The 18,338-nt window shown below is 36.8% G+C and overlaps 1 protein-coding gene across 2 annotated transcripts in view; it reads left to right on the top strand.

Annotated features, from left to right (window-relative positions):
- UGGT1 (UDP-glucose glycoprotein glucosyltransferase 1) overlaps positions 1–17,835 on the top strand; it is a 52,500-nt gene extending 34,665 nt beyond the window's left edge. For both annotated transcript variants that reach the window (XM_060768155.2, XM_060768154.2), the window contains 17 exons: positions 499–629; positions 1,099–1,194; positions 1,712–1,814; positions 3,175–3,254; positions 4,414–4,603; positions 4,781–4,939; positions 6,012–6,097; positions 6,455–6,539; positions 6,997–7,085; positions 8,013–8,117; positions 9,057–9,141; positions 10,588–10,770; positions 12,312–12,472; positions 12,878–12,992; positions 13,880–13,996; positions 15,626–15,794; positions 16,803–17,835. In XM_060768155.2, coding sequence (XP_060624138.2) covers positions 499–629; positions 1,099–1,194; positions 1,712–1,814; positions 3,175–3,254; positions 4,414–4,603; positions 4,781–4,939; positions 6,012–6,097; positions 6,455–6,539; positions 6,997–7,085; positions 8,013–8,117; positions 9,057–9,141; positions 10,588–10,770; positions 12,312–12,472; positions 12,878–12,992; positions 13,880–13,996; positions 15,626–15,794; positions 16,803–16,825 — 1,977 coding nt within the window. In that variant the 3' untranslated portion in view covers positions 16,826–17,835. The remainder of the gene's footprint in view (positions 1–498; positions 630–1,098; positions 1,195–1,711; positions 1,815–3,174; positions 3,255–4,413; positions 4,604–4,780; positions 4,940–6,011; positions 6,098–6,454; positions 6,540–6,996; positions 7,086–8,012; positions 8,118–9,056; positions 9,142–10,587; positions 10,771–12,311; positions 12,473–12,877; positions 12,993–13,879; positions 13,997–15,625; positions 15,795–16,802) is intronic.
- Positions 17,836–18,338: the final 503 nt, after the last annotated feature.

The raw sequence follows: 18,338 nt of genomic DNA, 5'->3' as shown, positions 1-18,338 counted from the left end.
TGCTCCCAAAAGATGGAATATATTCCACAGTGTTGGAACACTCTCCATTCTGGATGCTTTAGGAAGGGTGGGAAAGGAATACACATTTTATCATTCTAGACTTTAAATTCTTATTGATATTATTGTAGTGATTTTATAATTTAATTTGTTTTCAGATATTGTTAGCTGCTATTGTCATGTACTGTATTTTAAGGCAAAAAAGTGAAATAAAAATTTAGTAAACTATGTGTTGTCGAAGGCTTTCATGGCCAGAATCACAGGGTTGCTGTGAGTTTTCCAGGCTGTATGGCCATGTTCCAGAACATGGCCACACAGCCCGGAATACTCACAGTAACCTAGTAAACTATCTTTGTTGTTGCAGTTATGGACAATAAGGTCTCTCAAAATTCTGTGCATTCTTGTTAATTCGTTAAAGTTGTTAAGCATCAGCTGTAGAAACAATTGGAATATTGCAGACCGTGTCCACCTCTGTAGCTTTATTTTTCTGATTTTGTTTAGATTATTGGTCCTTTGGAAGATGGTGAGCTTTTCAACCAGGATGACTTCCATTTGCTAGAGAATATTATTTTAAAGACATCTGGACAGAAAATAAAGGCTCACATTCAGCAGCTAGGAGTAGAGGAAGATCTGTAAGTAAAAATGACCAAACTGTGAAAAGGAAGCAAGATGTCTCTGTTAATGTGGTTTTTCTAGATATTTTCTTCAGCTGTTGGAAAGAAAGAGAGCAAGAAAGCTTTTCTCCCTCTCTTTTATTGGCAAACCTCATTTGGATGTTTTACTTTCTGTTTGAATGCTTACCATAATGGATTTGATACTATGGACTGTATCCAGGCTTTTTCTTACAAAACAGGGACTCTTCCTTCCCATTGCAGCTCTTTGCATCTCTCCAGACCACTCTTGTGGGAGAGTTGGCAGAAAGATACAGCTCTTGTGCCAGGTGTTTAATGACACAGTTGAATATAAGCCATTGATTATTATGTCTTTTGCTAAATCACGTGATAGTATTCTTAGTTTTCTTTATAAAAAAAGTCCCGTGACGAACTTTGTAACACTGAAAATAAATATTTGAACAGGTGCCTCTTTTCATTTTTTGTTTAGTGCAAGTGATCTTGTAATGAAAGTGGATGCCCTTCTGTCTGCACAACCAAAGGGAGAAGCAAGGATTGAATACCATTTTTTTGAAGATAGACACAGGTGAAAAGAAAATGAAATTGGTTCTTTGACAGTATAATTGACCCTTGGTATCTGCTGGGGTTTGATTTCAGCTCTCCTGCCCTCTAAATATTAGAATATCTGGATATTCAAGTCCCATTATACACAATGGCATGGTAAAATTGTGCCTTATATGTAAAATGGCAAAATCGAGATTTACATTTTGGATTAAAAAAAATATTTTCAAGTTATGAACGGTTGAATCCATGGATACAGAATTTGTGTTTTAGAAGGGCTTACTTGATATGTGTAAAATTAACTTACCTTATAATACATTAAATAATCCTAACAAAATCTTGGCATTTTTTTTTACTTTTTAGCATTAAGGAGTGTTACGGATTACTATGTTGACAACTTAATCTGCCTTTAAAGAAGGCTAGGATTAATATACTAAGCCCTCCTAATGTTGGCTTTTGCTGATACTTCTTTGGTCATACTTCACATTTAAGGGGAAAACAGTCTCACATTCATATAACTAGTTGTCTTTCCTCTTCCTCAGTGCAATTAAGTTGAGACCAAAGGAAGGAGAGACATATTTTGACGTTGTGGCTATTGTTGATCCTGCTACCAGAGAGGCACAAAGAATTGCTCCACTTCTTATGGTATAAATCTTTTTATTTGAAGTAATTGGTTGAACTCAACAATGAATGCTCTACCACTTCCTCTATTACAGAAGACAGGGCAATAATTTGTAGACTGGATATGGAATCTACAATTAGAGAGTAAATCTCACTGAAACATTCTCAAAAATCATGCTTGATATTCAAATCACTCTGGCATTCTTTTAGTGAAATCCCCTGAAAATATAACATGTCTTGATCATTCTTTGTTAAGCTTAAGGTATGAATATTTGAAAGCAAGCATGTCTTGATATGAAGGAAATGAAAAGCTAAATGTATAATATCTAATTCCTTGGTAAAAAAAAATACGTTAGAGAAACATGATGTAGATTTTTTGTGTGTCAGGAGTGACTTGAGAAACTGCAGGTCACTTCTGGTGTGAGGGAATTGGTCATCTGCAAGGATGTTGTAGATATATTGTCGTGAATTAAAGAAAAAGTGTTCAAACTATGGTTTAAATATAAAAACACCTGGTGCCATCACCTTTATGTTCCTTTTTACAGCATTCTCTGTTCAAACAAGAAGATTAAATACAAGCAGTATAACAAATAAAGATACCAAGGAATGCATAAAGTATTTATTTAAAAATGGTAAACTGATACATTTAGACTTAGGTAAGAAAAAAAATCATAGACTAATTGATCCTATTTGGTTACAATTAGTACAAATAACTTAAGACCATATTTTGTCGGAAAAATAATAGAATCATAAAAGTTGGAAGGGATAACAAAGAACATTTAGTCCAACCCCATTCTGCCATGCAGGAATACATAATCCAAGCACTCCTGGCAGAGGGCCATCTAGCCTTTGCTTAAAAACTTCCAGAGAAGGAGACTCCACCACATTCTGAGGCAGCATATTTCAATGTTGAACAGCTCTTCTTAATGTTGAGGTGGAATTTCTTTTCCTGCAGCTCGGATCCATTACTCCTTGATGTAGTCTCCAGAACAGGAGAAAAATTGTTCACTCTCAATAAGAAATCCTTTCAGATATTTAAATATGACTAGTATGTCCCCTCTTGACTGCCTCTTTTCCAAGGTAAACATACCCTCCTCCCAATGCTGCTCCTCATAGGGCTGTTAGTATGATTACTCCAGAACAAGTGATAGGAGCATTTCTGGCTAGTGAGCCAATATAAGAAGACTCATTTGTATGTACGGGACAATAGGAAATCTACTCTTACCTTAAGTCTAAATATTTATATTGGACAGTGCATATTGTACTTATTGTTTTGTACTTTTAAAGGTTGTATATTATGTGCTGTCATGGCCTATGGCTGGTACAATAAACAATTCACTCTCTTACCTAGAAATTTAACTTTGTGTTTGTCTTGCATTCTAAGGTGTTGAACAAACTGATAAACATGAACCTCAGAGTATTTATGAACTGTCAGTCCAAGCTCTCTGAGATGCCTCTGAAAAGGTGAGGAATAGTCAGTGTTTTGTACCACACAAGAAGATGGAAAACTAGCATAAGCTATCTTAATGTAGCCTCCATATCTCTGTCATAAGACCTACTTACAGCATTTTAAAATAAAGATATGGAGGCTTCATAAAGTTGCAGTAAGCTCATTTTTTACTGACTTCAATAATGGAAGGAACGAGCCTTTTGTGAATCTTGTGCTTAATCCACCTGCTAAGTACAGCTTTTATAACTGCAACAAATCTCGTGCCTCATCAATTTAGGATTAGGTTGGTAGAAGTGACACAATAAATTTCCTGAGAACTGAGTCTGTGAGATGGCGGTAGTCATGGTGTTCCTTCCGGGTGATATTTCATGAGAAGAAGAAACTGTTGATGAAAAAAAGAGGGCAAAAATACTATGCATGTGTGAATACATAGTCTTTTCACAACACATAGAAGAAACCCATAATGACTGAATTAATCCCAGCATTCCAAACTGACTAGGCAGGAAGATTTTGAGTCAGATGCATGTTGTACTTGGAATGGACAAACTCCAAATTTCAGTTTTGGTGCTGGCAAAATATGTCAGTAGTTTGGTGACATTTTCTAAGGACTGAGGGCCTTTCCACACAGCCCTATATCCCAGAATATGAAGGCAGAAAAATCCAACAATATCTGCTTTGAACTGGATTATCTGAGTCTACAACTCAGATCATGTGGGATTTTCTGCCTTGATATTCTGGGATATAGGGCTGTGTGAAAGGGCCCTGAAATACATTCAGTCAGCTATGATTCACAAACATTTCAGCTTAACTATCTATTAGCATCACAGCTCTGTAACTAAGATACCAAGCTTAGATTTGTAACTATGTTTTGCTTGAGGGGAAGGACCTTGCAAGGTTTGAAAGCTTGCAGATTTAGCCTTATTAGGCTAATGTTTCTATTTGAAAAGAGAGGAAGTTACCTGCTTTGTCCCATTTAGAAAAGCAGTTGATCAGTATAGATACGGCTCCATTTCAGTCTTTTACTTTCTCTTGCTCTGGTATCAGTTGTTAACATATTTTATAATTAGGCTTCACTGATATAAGAATCTATCAAAAATAAAAGACATATATTGAAAGAAAATTAACTGCCAGCCATGTACTAACATACTTCAATATGATTTTTTAAAATTTTAGTTTTTACCGCTATGTTTTGGAGCCAGAGATCACTTTTACAGCAGACAAACAATTTGCTCCTGGTCCAGTCGCCAAATTCCTGGATATGCCTCAGTCTCCCTTATTTACTCTGAACCTAAATACTCCAGAGAGCTGGATGGTGGAGTCTGTAAGAACATCATATGATCTTGACAATATTTACTTAGAAGAGGTAAGTTCTAGTTCATGTCTAAATATATAATCAGGATTCAAAGCTCTTTTAAACCATTAAAGGTTTTAACTGCATTTTGAAATCTGCTCTAATTATTAGTCATAGCCAAGTTAGGAGAGCAAGCTTCACAGGTATATTCATTTACTTTAGCCTTAATAGTGATTGTCTTTTTCACAGGTGGAGAGTGTAGTAGCAGCTGAGTATGAATTGGAGCACCTCCTTTTGGAGGGCCACTGCTATGATATCACAACCGGACAGCCGCCTCGAGGCCTGCAGTTCACACTGGGAACATCGACAAATCCTGTCCTTGTTGACACTATCGTTATGGCCAACTTAGTAAGTGATTGCTTTTCTCACCCGTTGAACCAAAACAAAATGTCTTTTGAACAGAGCTGAATCCAAATGACAACAGTCCTTTTCTTTCCATCCTCATTTATTACAGGAGAAATTCAGAAACTAATTTTGAAATCTTATTTTTCCTGGCAGTTCTTTTCATGTTTTCAGTTTTTCTACTTCCCTCATATGTGTTTTTTTTAAAAAACACGGCTAACATATAATACCAAATAATGATCTAAATCAGTGGCTCTTAAACCTGTGGGTCCCCAGGTGTTTTGAACCACAACTCCCAGAAATCCTAGCCAGTTTACCAGCTGTCAGGATTTCTGGGATCTGAAGGCAAAAACATCAGGGGACCCACAGGTTGAGAACCACTGATCTAAATAGTATTGGATTCACAAAAGTTAATGGCACTGGAATCAGGGTCTTGTTGCATTTCTGAAATAAGAGTAAAGGAAAGTTTTCTTTAGGAGGGAGTCAACAGATCAACTAAAAACTTCCCATTCTGCCTTTTTGTGCTACTGGCATCTTGATATTTCTGTGAGAACTTCGTATATGAATGGAAATTCTTAAAAATATGTAGGCCTAGGATGAATATGTTCTCAGCCTTTGTGCTTTGGGCTTTGGCTCCCAGAAACTTCAGCCTGGCTGGCCAGTGGTCAGAGATCTTGGAAGGTGAAGGCCAACATATGTGGAACACCAAAGTTTAAGAACCAACAGTTCCAAGACTTACATCCTCACAAGTCCTGCATGGCAGATTGTCAGACTGGATGTGCTTTATGGTATTTTCCAAAAGCATGATTCTAAATTAATTTAAAGTTGAGTCCTAAAATGGTAGACATCCAATGAAGTCTGAATGAAACTAGTAATCCTTGCTGATTTGAAACTTGATATCTACAGCATACTTGAGAATCTCAGACTTACTACATAACCATTATGCATATGCAACTAAGAAAAGTCTCAGCATCATCAGGAATGTCAACTTGCTGTCATCTGAGTGAGAAGTTTATTACTAATACATTGTCTCTCATAAGTTTGCTCTAGAATGTTTTTTTCTCTGTCTACTGCACAGGGTTACTTCCAGTTAAAAGCCAATCCTGGTTCCTGGTTTTTGCGGCTCAGAAAGGGAAGATCTGATGATATCTACAGAATTTACAGGTCAGTCGTTTAAAAAAATTGCTCCGGTTTTGGCCATTGTAATGAATATGCGTGCGGAACTTTGTGGTTTATAAACATGACATTCATACTCCCCCACTGAGTGAAAAAATGGAGGATTCAAGAGTACTTTTGGCTTCTCTTACCTTCCCTAAATAGCCAACTAGATGACAGTTGAATGAAATGTACAGTTTTATATGCAAATATGCAAATCTGTGCTTGAGTCCTTTCTGATTTTTTGTCAGTATTTTGATAAGTTGAAAATGAGCTCATGATGAAAAGTAGGGAAGAAGTTACAAAAATATAATAGTGTACTACCATGGATGATTGTGTTAAATGGTTTAATTTGTTTAATTTCAGCCATGATGGTACAGATTCTCCTCCAGATGCCAGTGATGTTACCGTCGTTATCAACAATTTCAAGAGTAAAATTATTAAAGTGAAGGTGAGATTGACATAGAAATATTTTAATATTTTCATTAAGGTGTGCTTCAGTCTGGTTTCTAGTTTGTATTTGCTCCTGACTGTTCATTTATTTTACTGTAGCTTGCTATTCCTATGATATTTGCTAGATATTCAGCCTCCTTTTCATGGCTTAAGAATTTTCTTCCTGATGGTTGGGCAGGGGATGATAGTCAGTGTCCTATATATTATATGCAGTAAAGCATTAATGAGTTGTTTTAATTGCTTTTATCATTTATTACTGTTATCGACATTGAATGAATGCCTGTTGTGAAGCCGCCCTGAGTCCCTTCTGGGGGTGAAAAGGACGAGATACAAACATATGAAATAAATAAATAAAGAGAAGTCACTTGGTTGGGGAATGCAGTTCGCTTGCATATTATTTTGAACTGTATGAAATCATGTAGTTAATTAGTTAATTCACTGTTCTGTCTTTGTAGGTTCAAAAGAAATTAGATATGATAAATGAAGATTTACTGAGTGATGGAACTAATGAAAATGAGTCTGGATTTTGGGAATCCATTAAATGGTATGCTTCTTTGTCTGTTCTTCAAGTCTAGCAAGTTGCTAGCCTTGATACTTTAATTGTAGCTGATATGAAACACATGGAATTGGTGGGTTACAAATGGTTGGTAAGACATTGAGATGCAGTAATTTGAGTGTTGGAATAGGAGTCTGGTAAACCAGGAATCAAAACTCCATGTGGCCATGGAAGCAGACTTGGTGGCTTTGGGCAAGTAACACTCCTTCAGCCTCAGAGGAAGGAAATGGCAAAGGCTTTTAAAATAAACCATGCCTTAAAAAACATGATAGGGTTGCCTTAGGATCACTATAAGTCATAGAATAATAGAGTTGGAAGAGACTGCATGGGCCATTTAGTCCAACCCCCTGCAATGCAAGAAAAGCACAATCAAAGTACCCTTGACAGATGGCCATCCAACCTCAGTCAGAAACAGCTTGAAGGCAAATTACTACTACTGCAACACGAAGGCAGTAGTTTTAAGTAGTTATATCTCTATATCCCTAGTACTTAATTGTATGTGGATACATTTTTAAAATCTGCAAAATTATTTTGACTTTCTGGCCAACTATGTAATTTTTCTCTGGTAGAATTATTCATGATGGCCTGATTTGTCCTAAGCAAGAGCTATGAAATTATGCATGCATGTTCCAGCTGAATGTTTCACTGCCAAGAATGGATAAGTCTTTTATTTGAAATTGTGGACTCTACTTGTTCATGTCATAGATAACTGCTTCTGGTCCAAGGAATAATTTGTATGCATGATTACTTGATAATGCCACCCTTTATCCATGAAGCAAAGACACTAATACTTGTAACATTCCCAACCAACGTTGGCTAAGAACTGGATGTAAGACAGCCAGGATTTTGCATCTACACTCTGTGTCATTTAAGATTTGCATATAAGCAATCTTTTTTTGTTTTTGGTCTCTTTAGGGGATTTACAGGTGGACAGAAGAAAGAAGAGGTGAAACAGGACAAGGATGATGTAATCAACATATTTTCTGTTGCATCAGGCCATTTATATGAGAGATTTCTCCGGTTAGTCTAAAATAAATACTGCTTCATCATGAGAATTTGGGAGACTGTATCTTGTCTTCATTAAGTATATGATTTTGCATAAAAGCTTTGCCAGAGAAAGTTACAGTGATCCAAATTTATAATGACTTCCACCGCTGCAACAATAATAAAGTTGTAATCTTCATATATAAATAACTGCTTATTTGTATGTAGGAAGATGTACATATTTAATTCTGGCTGTCTAACAGACAAGGTAGAAAAATAAAGCTTCTGCTCTTAGGTGGTAATAAGAGCTATTCAGAACCTTAGTGCTTTCATTTTTGAGACAGATCAATGGCACCCAAAGACTATGAATCATAAGAATTCTTCCACAGTTTTTCACTGAGTTCTGTAGCCTAGGAAAGTTACTTTTGTAGACTCCAGTTCCCAAAATCTGGGAACTGTACTCTATTTTTCAATGTTCACAAGTTTCACATTAGATGTTCCCAACTTCAGAGAATGATAATTTGGGAGAGTCTTTTGAATTTCTAAAAAGACAAAGTTTCCAAAAAGCATTAGCTACAGTACTGCATTGGTGAGAAATTTTTAATATCTGTCATACCTTCTTTCTCAGGGTAAGAAGCCTTACTGAATCAGACTAAAGACCTATTTGGTCTAACATTATGTTCATACAGAGGCCAGTCAGTTGCCTGCAGGAATACTACCAGTATGAAATAAGTGCAACTGTGTTCTTTGTTTGTTAACCTTTTTAGTTTTTACGCAAGGGTAGTTTTATTGCCCCTGCAATGTTGGAGGGTGACCAGAGGTAGTGTGTGTCTATAAAAATGTGGTGTGTAGCAAATACAATTTTCAATTGATCTTGTTATAAGCATGTGATGTTTAAGGTGTGGCATTTGATTTGTGCTAGTTATTTCACATACTTAATAGGTTTGTTTGTATTGCTTTTATTGATCTTAACAGCATAATGATGCTATCTGTACTGAAACATACAGACACTCCAGTAAAATTCTGGTTCCTGAAGAATTACCTGTCACCTTCATTTAAGGTTTGTTGCATTGAAAAGTTTTATTTTTCATTTGTTAAAGCTTGAAACTTGCAAAATATTCTCCATCTTTTTCATATGTAAATTAATGAATTGTGGTGGCTAAATTGGAGTGCATACTTCAGGAAAGTTTTGCAGATATTAACAAAACTCAGGAAAGGATGCTTCACATCTCTGTATTTATTAAGAAGGTGTTTACACCATTCTTTTGCCAAAAAGTGCTCCTATACAAGTTTATGCTAAATAATAATAAAACAGAACCTGCCAACAAGATTATGAAATAAAGACCGCAGCCTAAAAAGATAGGAGGAAACAAGCAGAAACAAATGTTAGTGAAGGTAAATGACGGAAAGAAAATTGACACATTTGAAATGTATTGTTGGAAAAGAGATTTGTAAATACAATGACCTGTCAAAAAGACAGTTAGTTTGAGAACAAATCATGCTCAAACCTACTCTAAAAGTCTATATCATGAGTTGATGTGACTCACAGGATGCTAGGTAAAGTTGAAGACAGTACGAAAAGAGGAAGACAACAACACAAGTATAGAAAATAAAGCATTCCATCAAGGGCCCCTGAGGTTACAAGACCTAAGTTTGGCTCTTATAAAAAGGATATCTTGGAGCCCCCTCATTCTTAGGGTCACCATAAATTGAAACCAATTTGATGTCAAAAACGTATCTAGAAACTATTGGAATTTTGGGTTTATCACAAGCACAATTTAAAGATAGACTTCTGCAGCCTTCTGACAAGCCTTAACCAGAATTGCCAGTGATAAATATTTAAGGGAATTTCAGTCTAGAAACATCCTTGCCCTATCTAATATGAACTTTAGGCTTCCTTTGCTAATTATATTTGGTACTAGAAGAAAAAACAATCTAGTGAGCACTGTGTTTTCAAAACCATTATCTCTCACATGGCTAACATTTTCTAGTTCAACAAATGAACTAAAAACAGATTTTCCATTCCAATAATTAAATGGGCTGAATCCAACAAGAGAAGGAGATAGGGAAGAAAAACAAAAAGCATATTCAGTTGCTGTACATGATTGATTCCCAAACGTTGGCCCTCCATGTTTAATCCTACTGAAGCTAATGGAGAAGGTCTTTCTTAATTCATTTTTCTCTGATGGAAGCAGGTAGATAGAATAGGCATTGATGAGAGCAGTTCTGAAATGGTCAAGATGGTTCAGGATAGCTTATTGTCCTCTTCTTAAAATTCTTCTCTCCCCCCCACCTCCTGAAACAAGAAATGAAAAAAGCCAAACCTGATTGGTAGCCAAATTCTGTGATTCCTTGGACTTTTAGCTCATACTTTTATCATTGTGTATAAGTAGCTTTTATAGTCAAGTGCATGAATGTAAGAATTGGAGGCTTTTTTGTTTTTGTTTTTTTTAAGTGCTGCAATGCTGCCTTTTTATCAGCAGCATTAATCTCTATTTTATTCCAGGAATTCATCCCATACATGGCTGAGAAATACAATTTCCAATATGAGCTTGTCCAGTATAAATGGCCACGATGGCTCCACCAGCAAACAGAGAAGCAGCGCATAATCTGGGGTTATAAAATCCTTTTTCTGGATGTTCTTTTCCCCCTAGCTGTTGACAAGTTTCTGTTTGTAGATGCTGATCAGGTAAGTGGTCTTGAAAACGAATGTAATCATTGCAATTTTAAATTGCTTCATTTCCCTTGAGAAAGCCTACTAGTGGATGTAAGATGGGGTGACTTTGAGGTAGAAGATTCAGGTGAAAGAATATGAAGTAACAAGGGAATGTTCAACAGAGCTCACAGACCATTGTTTGTCAACCAAGTGTTCCATTTCTTATTTGTTTGGAGAATGGTAATCACTATATAATATAGAACTGGAACATTACCATAATATCTGGCTTCCATCTAAATTTCCTACCCTTATTCCCATTTCCACTAACAGTTTAAAAGAGAGAGAGAGAGAGCAAGACAAAAACTGGTTAAACTTAGATAATTGATTTTGAAGTGTGTATTTATATTGTGAATTCAAACCAACCTTTAATAGTAGAAGTAGTACATTATAAGATGCAGAGGGAGGCAAAAAAGCAAGACTTTTTCACTAGGCTTGTGCAATCCAGGTAAATCGCTCTCTGTTTCGGTGTTCCAGATTTTGGTGGAGGTCCCGATCTGTTTTTTGGGAGCCTCCTGAATTTGGGAGGACATAAATCGGTTTTTCGATCTGGGAAGCTGAAATATTCATTTTCTATCTGGTCCATTATGAGGGAAACTTTCCAGGCTCCCCTTCCCATCATTTTCGACATTGTTTGTTGTTCTATCCTTAATTAAGACCTGGATTAAAAGCATCAGAGTTAAGATACCACTCTTTCTGCTATTCTTTCCCTTCTGTCTGTAGAGGAGGCTTGGTTTTAATGCTTTGTTAAAGCTGTTTCTACTCTAGAGGAGACAGGAGCTGCACATGCACGCAGCTCTCTCCTTGCAGGAGGCAGTTTTCCAAGGCATTTTAAGGTGGCTTCCCATTTCTCAGGGAAGGAAGAGGGATCAACTTGGAGGTATCTTACCATGGGCTTCCTTTAAAAAGCCTTCCATTCTCTCCGGAAAGAAGAACTGGCTCCTTACCCCCTCATGCTTCAATGCCCTTTCTGCTTCTAGATCAAGAGAGAAGGGAGTGCTTAAGAAACCTCGCTACCTGGGATCCTTTTTTCCTTCTAGTGGTTGCTTCCTTCCCTTCACTTCCCATGTAACCAAAAGAAACTGAAAGCAGCCGGTTTTCGACAGCCACTGTTCTGTTGCAGTTTGTTAAAAAATGGCTGTGGAGCCCATGCCGTTATAGGCTTCCGAACAAGCCTAACAAGTTGAAGACAAACATCCAAAACAAATCTGTGCATTTTCTCAAGGCAGTTCCAAGTTGAAGAGGAAAGGATAGCGTGCACAATTACCCTTTTTTTCTTCCTTGAGCCTATCTATGATGGGGGGAAAAGAAGAAGGCACTTGGAGGAATAACAATACACCTTTCAACCTTGGATTACATATAGTTCAGAGGATGCATGTCTAGGACTGGAAAAGTGTCTCCAACCATACTGAAACCATGTGATTTCCTTGGCTATAGGATAGTTTGGAGGTTGGGACTGCCCATTTATATCTCATATTTCAACCTCAAAATAAAAACTGTGAACTATTTTTCTTCAGATTGTTCGCACTGACCTCAAAGAGTTAAGAGATTTCAACTTGGATGGGGCGCCTTATGGTTACACACCATTCTGTGAAAGTCGCAGGGAGATGGATGGCTATAGATTCTGGAAGTCAGGATATTGGGCAAGTCACTTGGCTGGAAGAAAATATCACATCAGGTGAGCAGATGAAAGTTAATGTTCACTTGCTTTTGAAAAGGCGCTTAAAACTGCTTACTGTTGCTTGATACACTTGAAATGTGCATAAGTTAAGTTTGTGTAAAATGTAGGATTTGCAGTTTTTAAAGAATGTCCACTTTGGTTAGGGTAACCTAACTACCCAAAAGATACCAGATCCTGTCTGATTTTTCAAGCTAAGCATAGTCAGCATTGATTAGTACTTGGATGGAAGACGGACCACTAGTACTAGATGCTGCAGGCTATATTTCAGAGGAAGGAACTGGCAAAACTATTTCTGAATATTATTTACCTAAAAACAACCTGTGAAATTCATGGGAGTTGCCATAAGTCAACCAGTGACTTGAAGGAAGATACATAGTGACTCAGATATTTCTCTGTTCTTAGTGCTCTCTATGTGGTGGATCTGAAAAAATTCAGGAAGATAGCTGCTGGAGATCGGCTCAGGGGACAATATCAAGGACTTAGCCAGGATCCTAACAGTCTCTCGAATCTTGACCAGGTATTTACTTGTTACTGTCATTTTTGGAAATGTAGAAATGCCTCAGTGGCCCAAAAGCTTAAAATCCCTTGCCAAGATTTTATTTATTATTTATTTATATTTATTTACAGCATTTATATTCCTTTTATATTATTTTAGATGTGATAAATAGCTTTTTTAAAAAAAAATAACGTTACCTTATTCTTAAAAGGATTGTCATTCTGTTCCAGAAAGTAATGAATTACAGATAATGCTGTTACTTGGTAATGACTTTTGTTCCATGAACTGAAAATTGGACAGGGTGATTGGGCAGGATAGTTTGTATCCCCTAATATAACCTGCTATATTTTTTCCTGTAATATTATTTCTTTCCAAGTATTCATTGTAAGGTTTGGCAATTTTCCCAAATATCTTGTGCTTGGGCTCATTTTATGCCTCACAAACCCTTGTGGGTTGGAAGGTGATACAGGAATTTATTTTAAAAAATTCTGTATCACCTTCCAATCCACAAGGGTTCGTGAGGCATAGAACAAATAAAAACTCATCAAAGCGATATAAAAATTAAAACAAATTAACTCTTAAAAAAAACTACTGGAATGAGTCCAAAAACAATCCTAGGATCCAGTTTTGAAACTGAAAACACTTTCAAATATGTACAGCACTGTTTTGACTGTCTGCTGAAAACTTTATAAAGAGGGAGGCTGCCTAACTTCTTTGGATAAGAAGTTCTTGCATATTCCCATCGATCTAACTTCACAGTATGTTGGGATATACAATAGGGGCTCCTTTGATGAGCTCAGATTTCTGGTCTTTCGATTCTTAGGTTATATCTGATAATGCATTCAAACCCCTTTACAAAGGCACATCTATCTGTTGAAAGAAACATGACTGTGTTTTCCTTTAAACAGGACTTACCCAACAACATGATCCATCAGGTGCCCATTAAATCACTCCCCCAAGAGTGGCTTTGGTGTGAAACATGGTGTGATGATGCTTCAAAGAAGAGAGCAAAAACTATTGATCTAGTAAGGATCTTTGTAAATATAAAATGAAAAGGAACTATTTCTCTGCTTCTATACATATATATATATATATATATATATAGAGAGAGAGAGAGAGAGAGAGAGAGAGAGAGTATATATGTATTCATTTAAAGAGAACAGAGGGGATTTTCCACTATATATTGCTTTTATGGCTTTTCATCCTGATCTTATCTTTTCAGCAATGACCACATGGCACTAAAAGTTGTCCAGTTTCAGTATTCTCAGGGGGCACTAGTCTCCATGCAGTGACCTCCAGGTTGAGCGGATATTTTGACACACAAAGTTTTTTTGTTGTTACATGCTTTTGAGTCCACTTTAACTAATCTCAACCCTAGCATAGACTTTCTTTGGGAAGATTTATTCAGAGGAGGTTTATCCGTGTCTTCCTCTAACAGTTGGAGTATAACTTGTCCAAGGTTACCATGGCTAAGCAGAGATTCAAACCCTGATCTTTCAGAGTCCTGGCCGAAGACACAGATGACTGCAACACACTAACCCAGAATATTAATAATGCCTTTACATTTTAGTGCTGAGTCTTCTATATTAGGAGACATCTGTGCCCAGATATTGTCATGTATAAAAAGTATAAGCAGTCTAACATTGAAATAACAGGATTAATTATTTAATAATTTCAAGCAATTTTCCTTTGCTTATAAATGAGTCTTGGGGCAAACTATTACATCTTGAGTTGCTGTGAGTTTTCCGGACTGTATGGCTATGTTTGAGAAGCATTCTCGCCTGACGTTTTGCCCACATCTATGGCAGACATCCTCAGAGGTTGTGAGGTCTGTTGAAAACTAGGCAAGTGAGGTTTATATATCTGTGGAATGTCCAGGGTGGGAAAAAGAACTCTTGTCTCTTGGAGGCAAGTGTGAATGTTGCAATTGGCCACCTCAATTAGCATTTAATGGCCATGCAGCTTCAAAGCCTGTCTGGTTGCTGCCTGGGGTGGATCCTTTATTGTGAAGTGTTAGCTGGCCCTGATTGATTTTTGTCTGGAATTCCCCTGTTTTTTGAATGTTGCTCTTCATTTGCTTTCCAGATTTTTAGAGGTTTTTTTTAAATACTGGTAGCCAGATTTTGTTCATTTTCATGGTTTCCTCCTTTTTGTTGAAATTGCCCACATGTTTGTGGATGGCTTCTCTGTGTTGTCTGACAGTATTGCATCTTGATTGCTAAATTAGGGTGTCATTGAATCTTTAGTTTTTATCAATGTTCAGAGACTTCAGATCTATGTCTTTAATATATGGGAATTTATAGATAAATTGCATACATTTTGTCATTTGAGGGAAAAAAATGCAGCCCTTAGGATTGTAATAGTAAAATTCAACTAAAGCACCAATACAACTTTTCATATCCATTTAACGCAGTGGTTCTCAACCTGTGGGTCCCCGGGTGTTTTGGCCTACAACTCCCAGAAATCCCAGCCAGTTTATCAGCTGTTAGGATTTCTGGGAGTTGGAGGCCAAAACATCTGGGGAACCACAGGTTGAGAACCACTGACTTAATGTTTGGGACTTGAATTATGAAGACACTGTTTTGTACCGTTTCTTTCCTATATGTATGAAAGGCAGTGAATGTTTTACCGTAGACCTCTGTCTTATCTCTCAGTGCAATAACCCAATGACCAAAGAGCCAAAGCTGCAGGCGGCAATGAGGATTGTTCCCGAGTGGCAAGATTATGATCAAGAAATTAAACAGCTGCACAGCCGTTTTCAGCAAGAGAAAGAATCAGGAACACTTTTTACAACAAATGAAACAAAACAGCAAAGTCAAAAGGGTAATTCTTTCCTTTCAAACTATTAAGAAGGCACTGTTACCCCAAGGTCAAATGTTCATGACAGTATAGAATGACACTGTAGCTATTGTTTTTACATTTCCAGACAAACAAAAGCTTATGTAAGACCATTAAAGGCAAAATGGAGAAAATGTGAGCCATGCAAACATGAGCTCAGCAGAAATGAAAACTGCAACATTTGTTCCTTTGTTTCTGTATTGTTTTATTTTTGTTCTTTGGCAATGCTCATCAGTTTACTCCATATATTTACACTCTGAAGCTAACTTGGTTGAATTCTTGCTATATAACCACTACAAATATTTGTATTTGTGATGGGAAGTATTTTGTTAGCTTGGCCTAACATCTGTTGTAATTACTTAATATGCATATTTTACTATTATGAAGATAAGAATTCTCATTTAGAGGCCAGGAAATTATGATGGAAGCAATATTAGCTCATAATTTTGACTTCTGTGCATAAGGACAATTGATTATTTGTAGAGATGTGTGCCTAATGCTAATATAAGCTAATATTGATTGATTTTAGAGAAAAATCTCTAAAGCTGACATAAGCTAATGACTGGGGTTAATGAGCCCTTGGTGGTGCAGCGGGTTAAACCTCTGAGCTGCTGAACTTGCTGACCAAAAGGTCGGGGGTTCGAATCCAGGGAGCGAGGTGAGCTCCCGCTGTTAGGCCCAGCTTCTGCCAACCTAGCACTTCGAAAACATGCAAATGTGAGCAGATCAATAGGTACTACTTTGGTGGGAAAGTAATGGTGCTCCATGCAGTCATGCCAGCCACATAACCTTGTAGGCGTCTATGGACAACGCCGGCTCTTCAGATTAGAAATTGAGATGAGCACCACCCCCTAGAGTCGGACACAACTAGACTTAATGTCAAGGGGAAACATTTACTTTTACTTATGTGTTTTGTTTATTATGATATTTAAAAAGCAGAGAGTTATCCACATTTCCATATAACTTATATTTTTCTTTCTTGTTTTTCAACAGCAACAGACCGCACGGAGTTATGATCCATGGTGATCAATCAAGTGAGACTATTTCATAGACAATTTTTTCTATCAAATGCTAGTTTTTTCTAGTATGTTTGCAAAACTGCTGAGACACTGAAAGGGGCATTGATAATTTGTATTACCTGAGATTGAATTTGATTTTAGCAGATGGAATAGGACCTGGATGATGAAGATTAGTGTATCTGGTGTTCATTGAACTTGCAAGAAAATGAAGGCTCCACAGAGGAATACAGAAATCTGGTCATGGTTAAAGGATACTGAAGAACAGCAGATTCTTCATCCAGCTTTTGGCTGAGTCCACGGCAGGAAGTCAAGATTCTTTGAGTCGCCTCTTCTTTGCTCAGGAGCCTAGAGAAAAGGTACTACTTAGAGGGGAATAAACACTGAGAATACCACAGGCACTTCCTTGGTTCAGTGTCCTGAGGTAGACCTAACTCTTTCAGGTTTTGAACAGGCTTCTCATGCCTTGAACTGACTGATATAGTAGTCACGAGTATCAAATTGATTATGTTTTCCCATCCCATTGATATCCTTGATCCTAGTAGAAGATTTCTTGCATTCAAAATGAGAGACATTGTGAATATCATATTTGATAACTCTTGCAAAACAAACGACAAAACAATCTACACAACTTCTGAAATATACATTAGCAAATATGTATATTTTAATGATGCAGCAATGTGTGACATCTAACATCTTTTTTCCATTGTAGCATTTTTCAGCAGTTTTGCCAAATTGCTCTGTGGTAGCAAAATAACAAAGACTTTTGTGACTTAAAGGCGCCACAAGACTTTTTGTCATTTTCCTACTGCAGACCTGAGGGAATATTTTCCCTCAGCTGTTGAAAACTGCAAAGGTAATAGGGTATTCTTGTGACTATATTGCTTTCATGAATGTATTTTTGTTAATGCAAATCTGTGGATTCTTTCTGATTATCTTACATTTCCTGAGTTGGATTTTGCTCAAACAAAAAAGTGATGTCAGGTTAATAAAGCTTTAGAGTTCCTATACCTTTTCTTTGATTTCTCTTCTCTTGAGCCTCATGCTCTTCTAGTCACTTTAATTTTGATTTTCCTAGTATTTCCTTTCTTTAAAATGTCAGGATGCTCTTTTTTTGACAAAATACATTCAAAAGTTTCTGCAGAAAACATCTTCAGGTAAAAGACCTTTGAAGGATGAATAATCTTGTAATGTCTTCATTTTTCCATTACAAATACCTTCATCTGGAGAAACCTTCTCCAGTATGTCGAACAACTGCTTTCAAGTTTACACATAAAAATCTTGATGAATATGTCCCTTTAGAATAATCAGAGTGGAGATCATAGGGTCTTGTTGTAGGCGGGGAAGGGCTGTGTTCATGTTTAATACTAGATATTAAAAAATACATCCATAGACCTTTTCTGTAAATATGAGATAATAACTTCTGTTTCTTTGTGCAAAGGACTCTTAAGTTCATGTAAATTACAACTATGGGAAATAGCCTTTTAAAAGCAGCCTACTAGATATTTATTCA

This window comes from Anolis sagrei, chromosome 3 (assembly GCF_037176765.1).
Source record: "Anolis sagrei isolate rAnoSag1 chromosome 3, rAnoSag1.mat, whole genome shotgun sequence".
Classification (NCBI taxonomy): domain Eukaryota; kingdom Metazoa; phylum Chordata; class Lepidosauria; order Squamata; family Dactyloidae; genus Anolis; species Anolis sagrei.
Note: the sequence above shows the minus strand (reverse complement) of the source record. Positions and strands in the feature narration are given on the sequence as shown.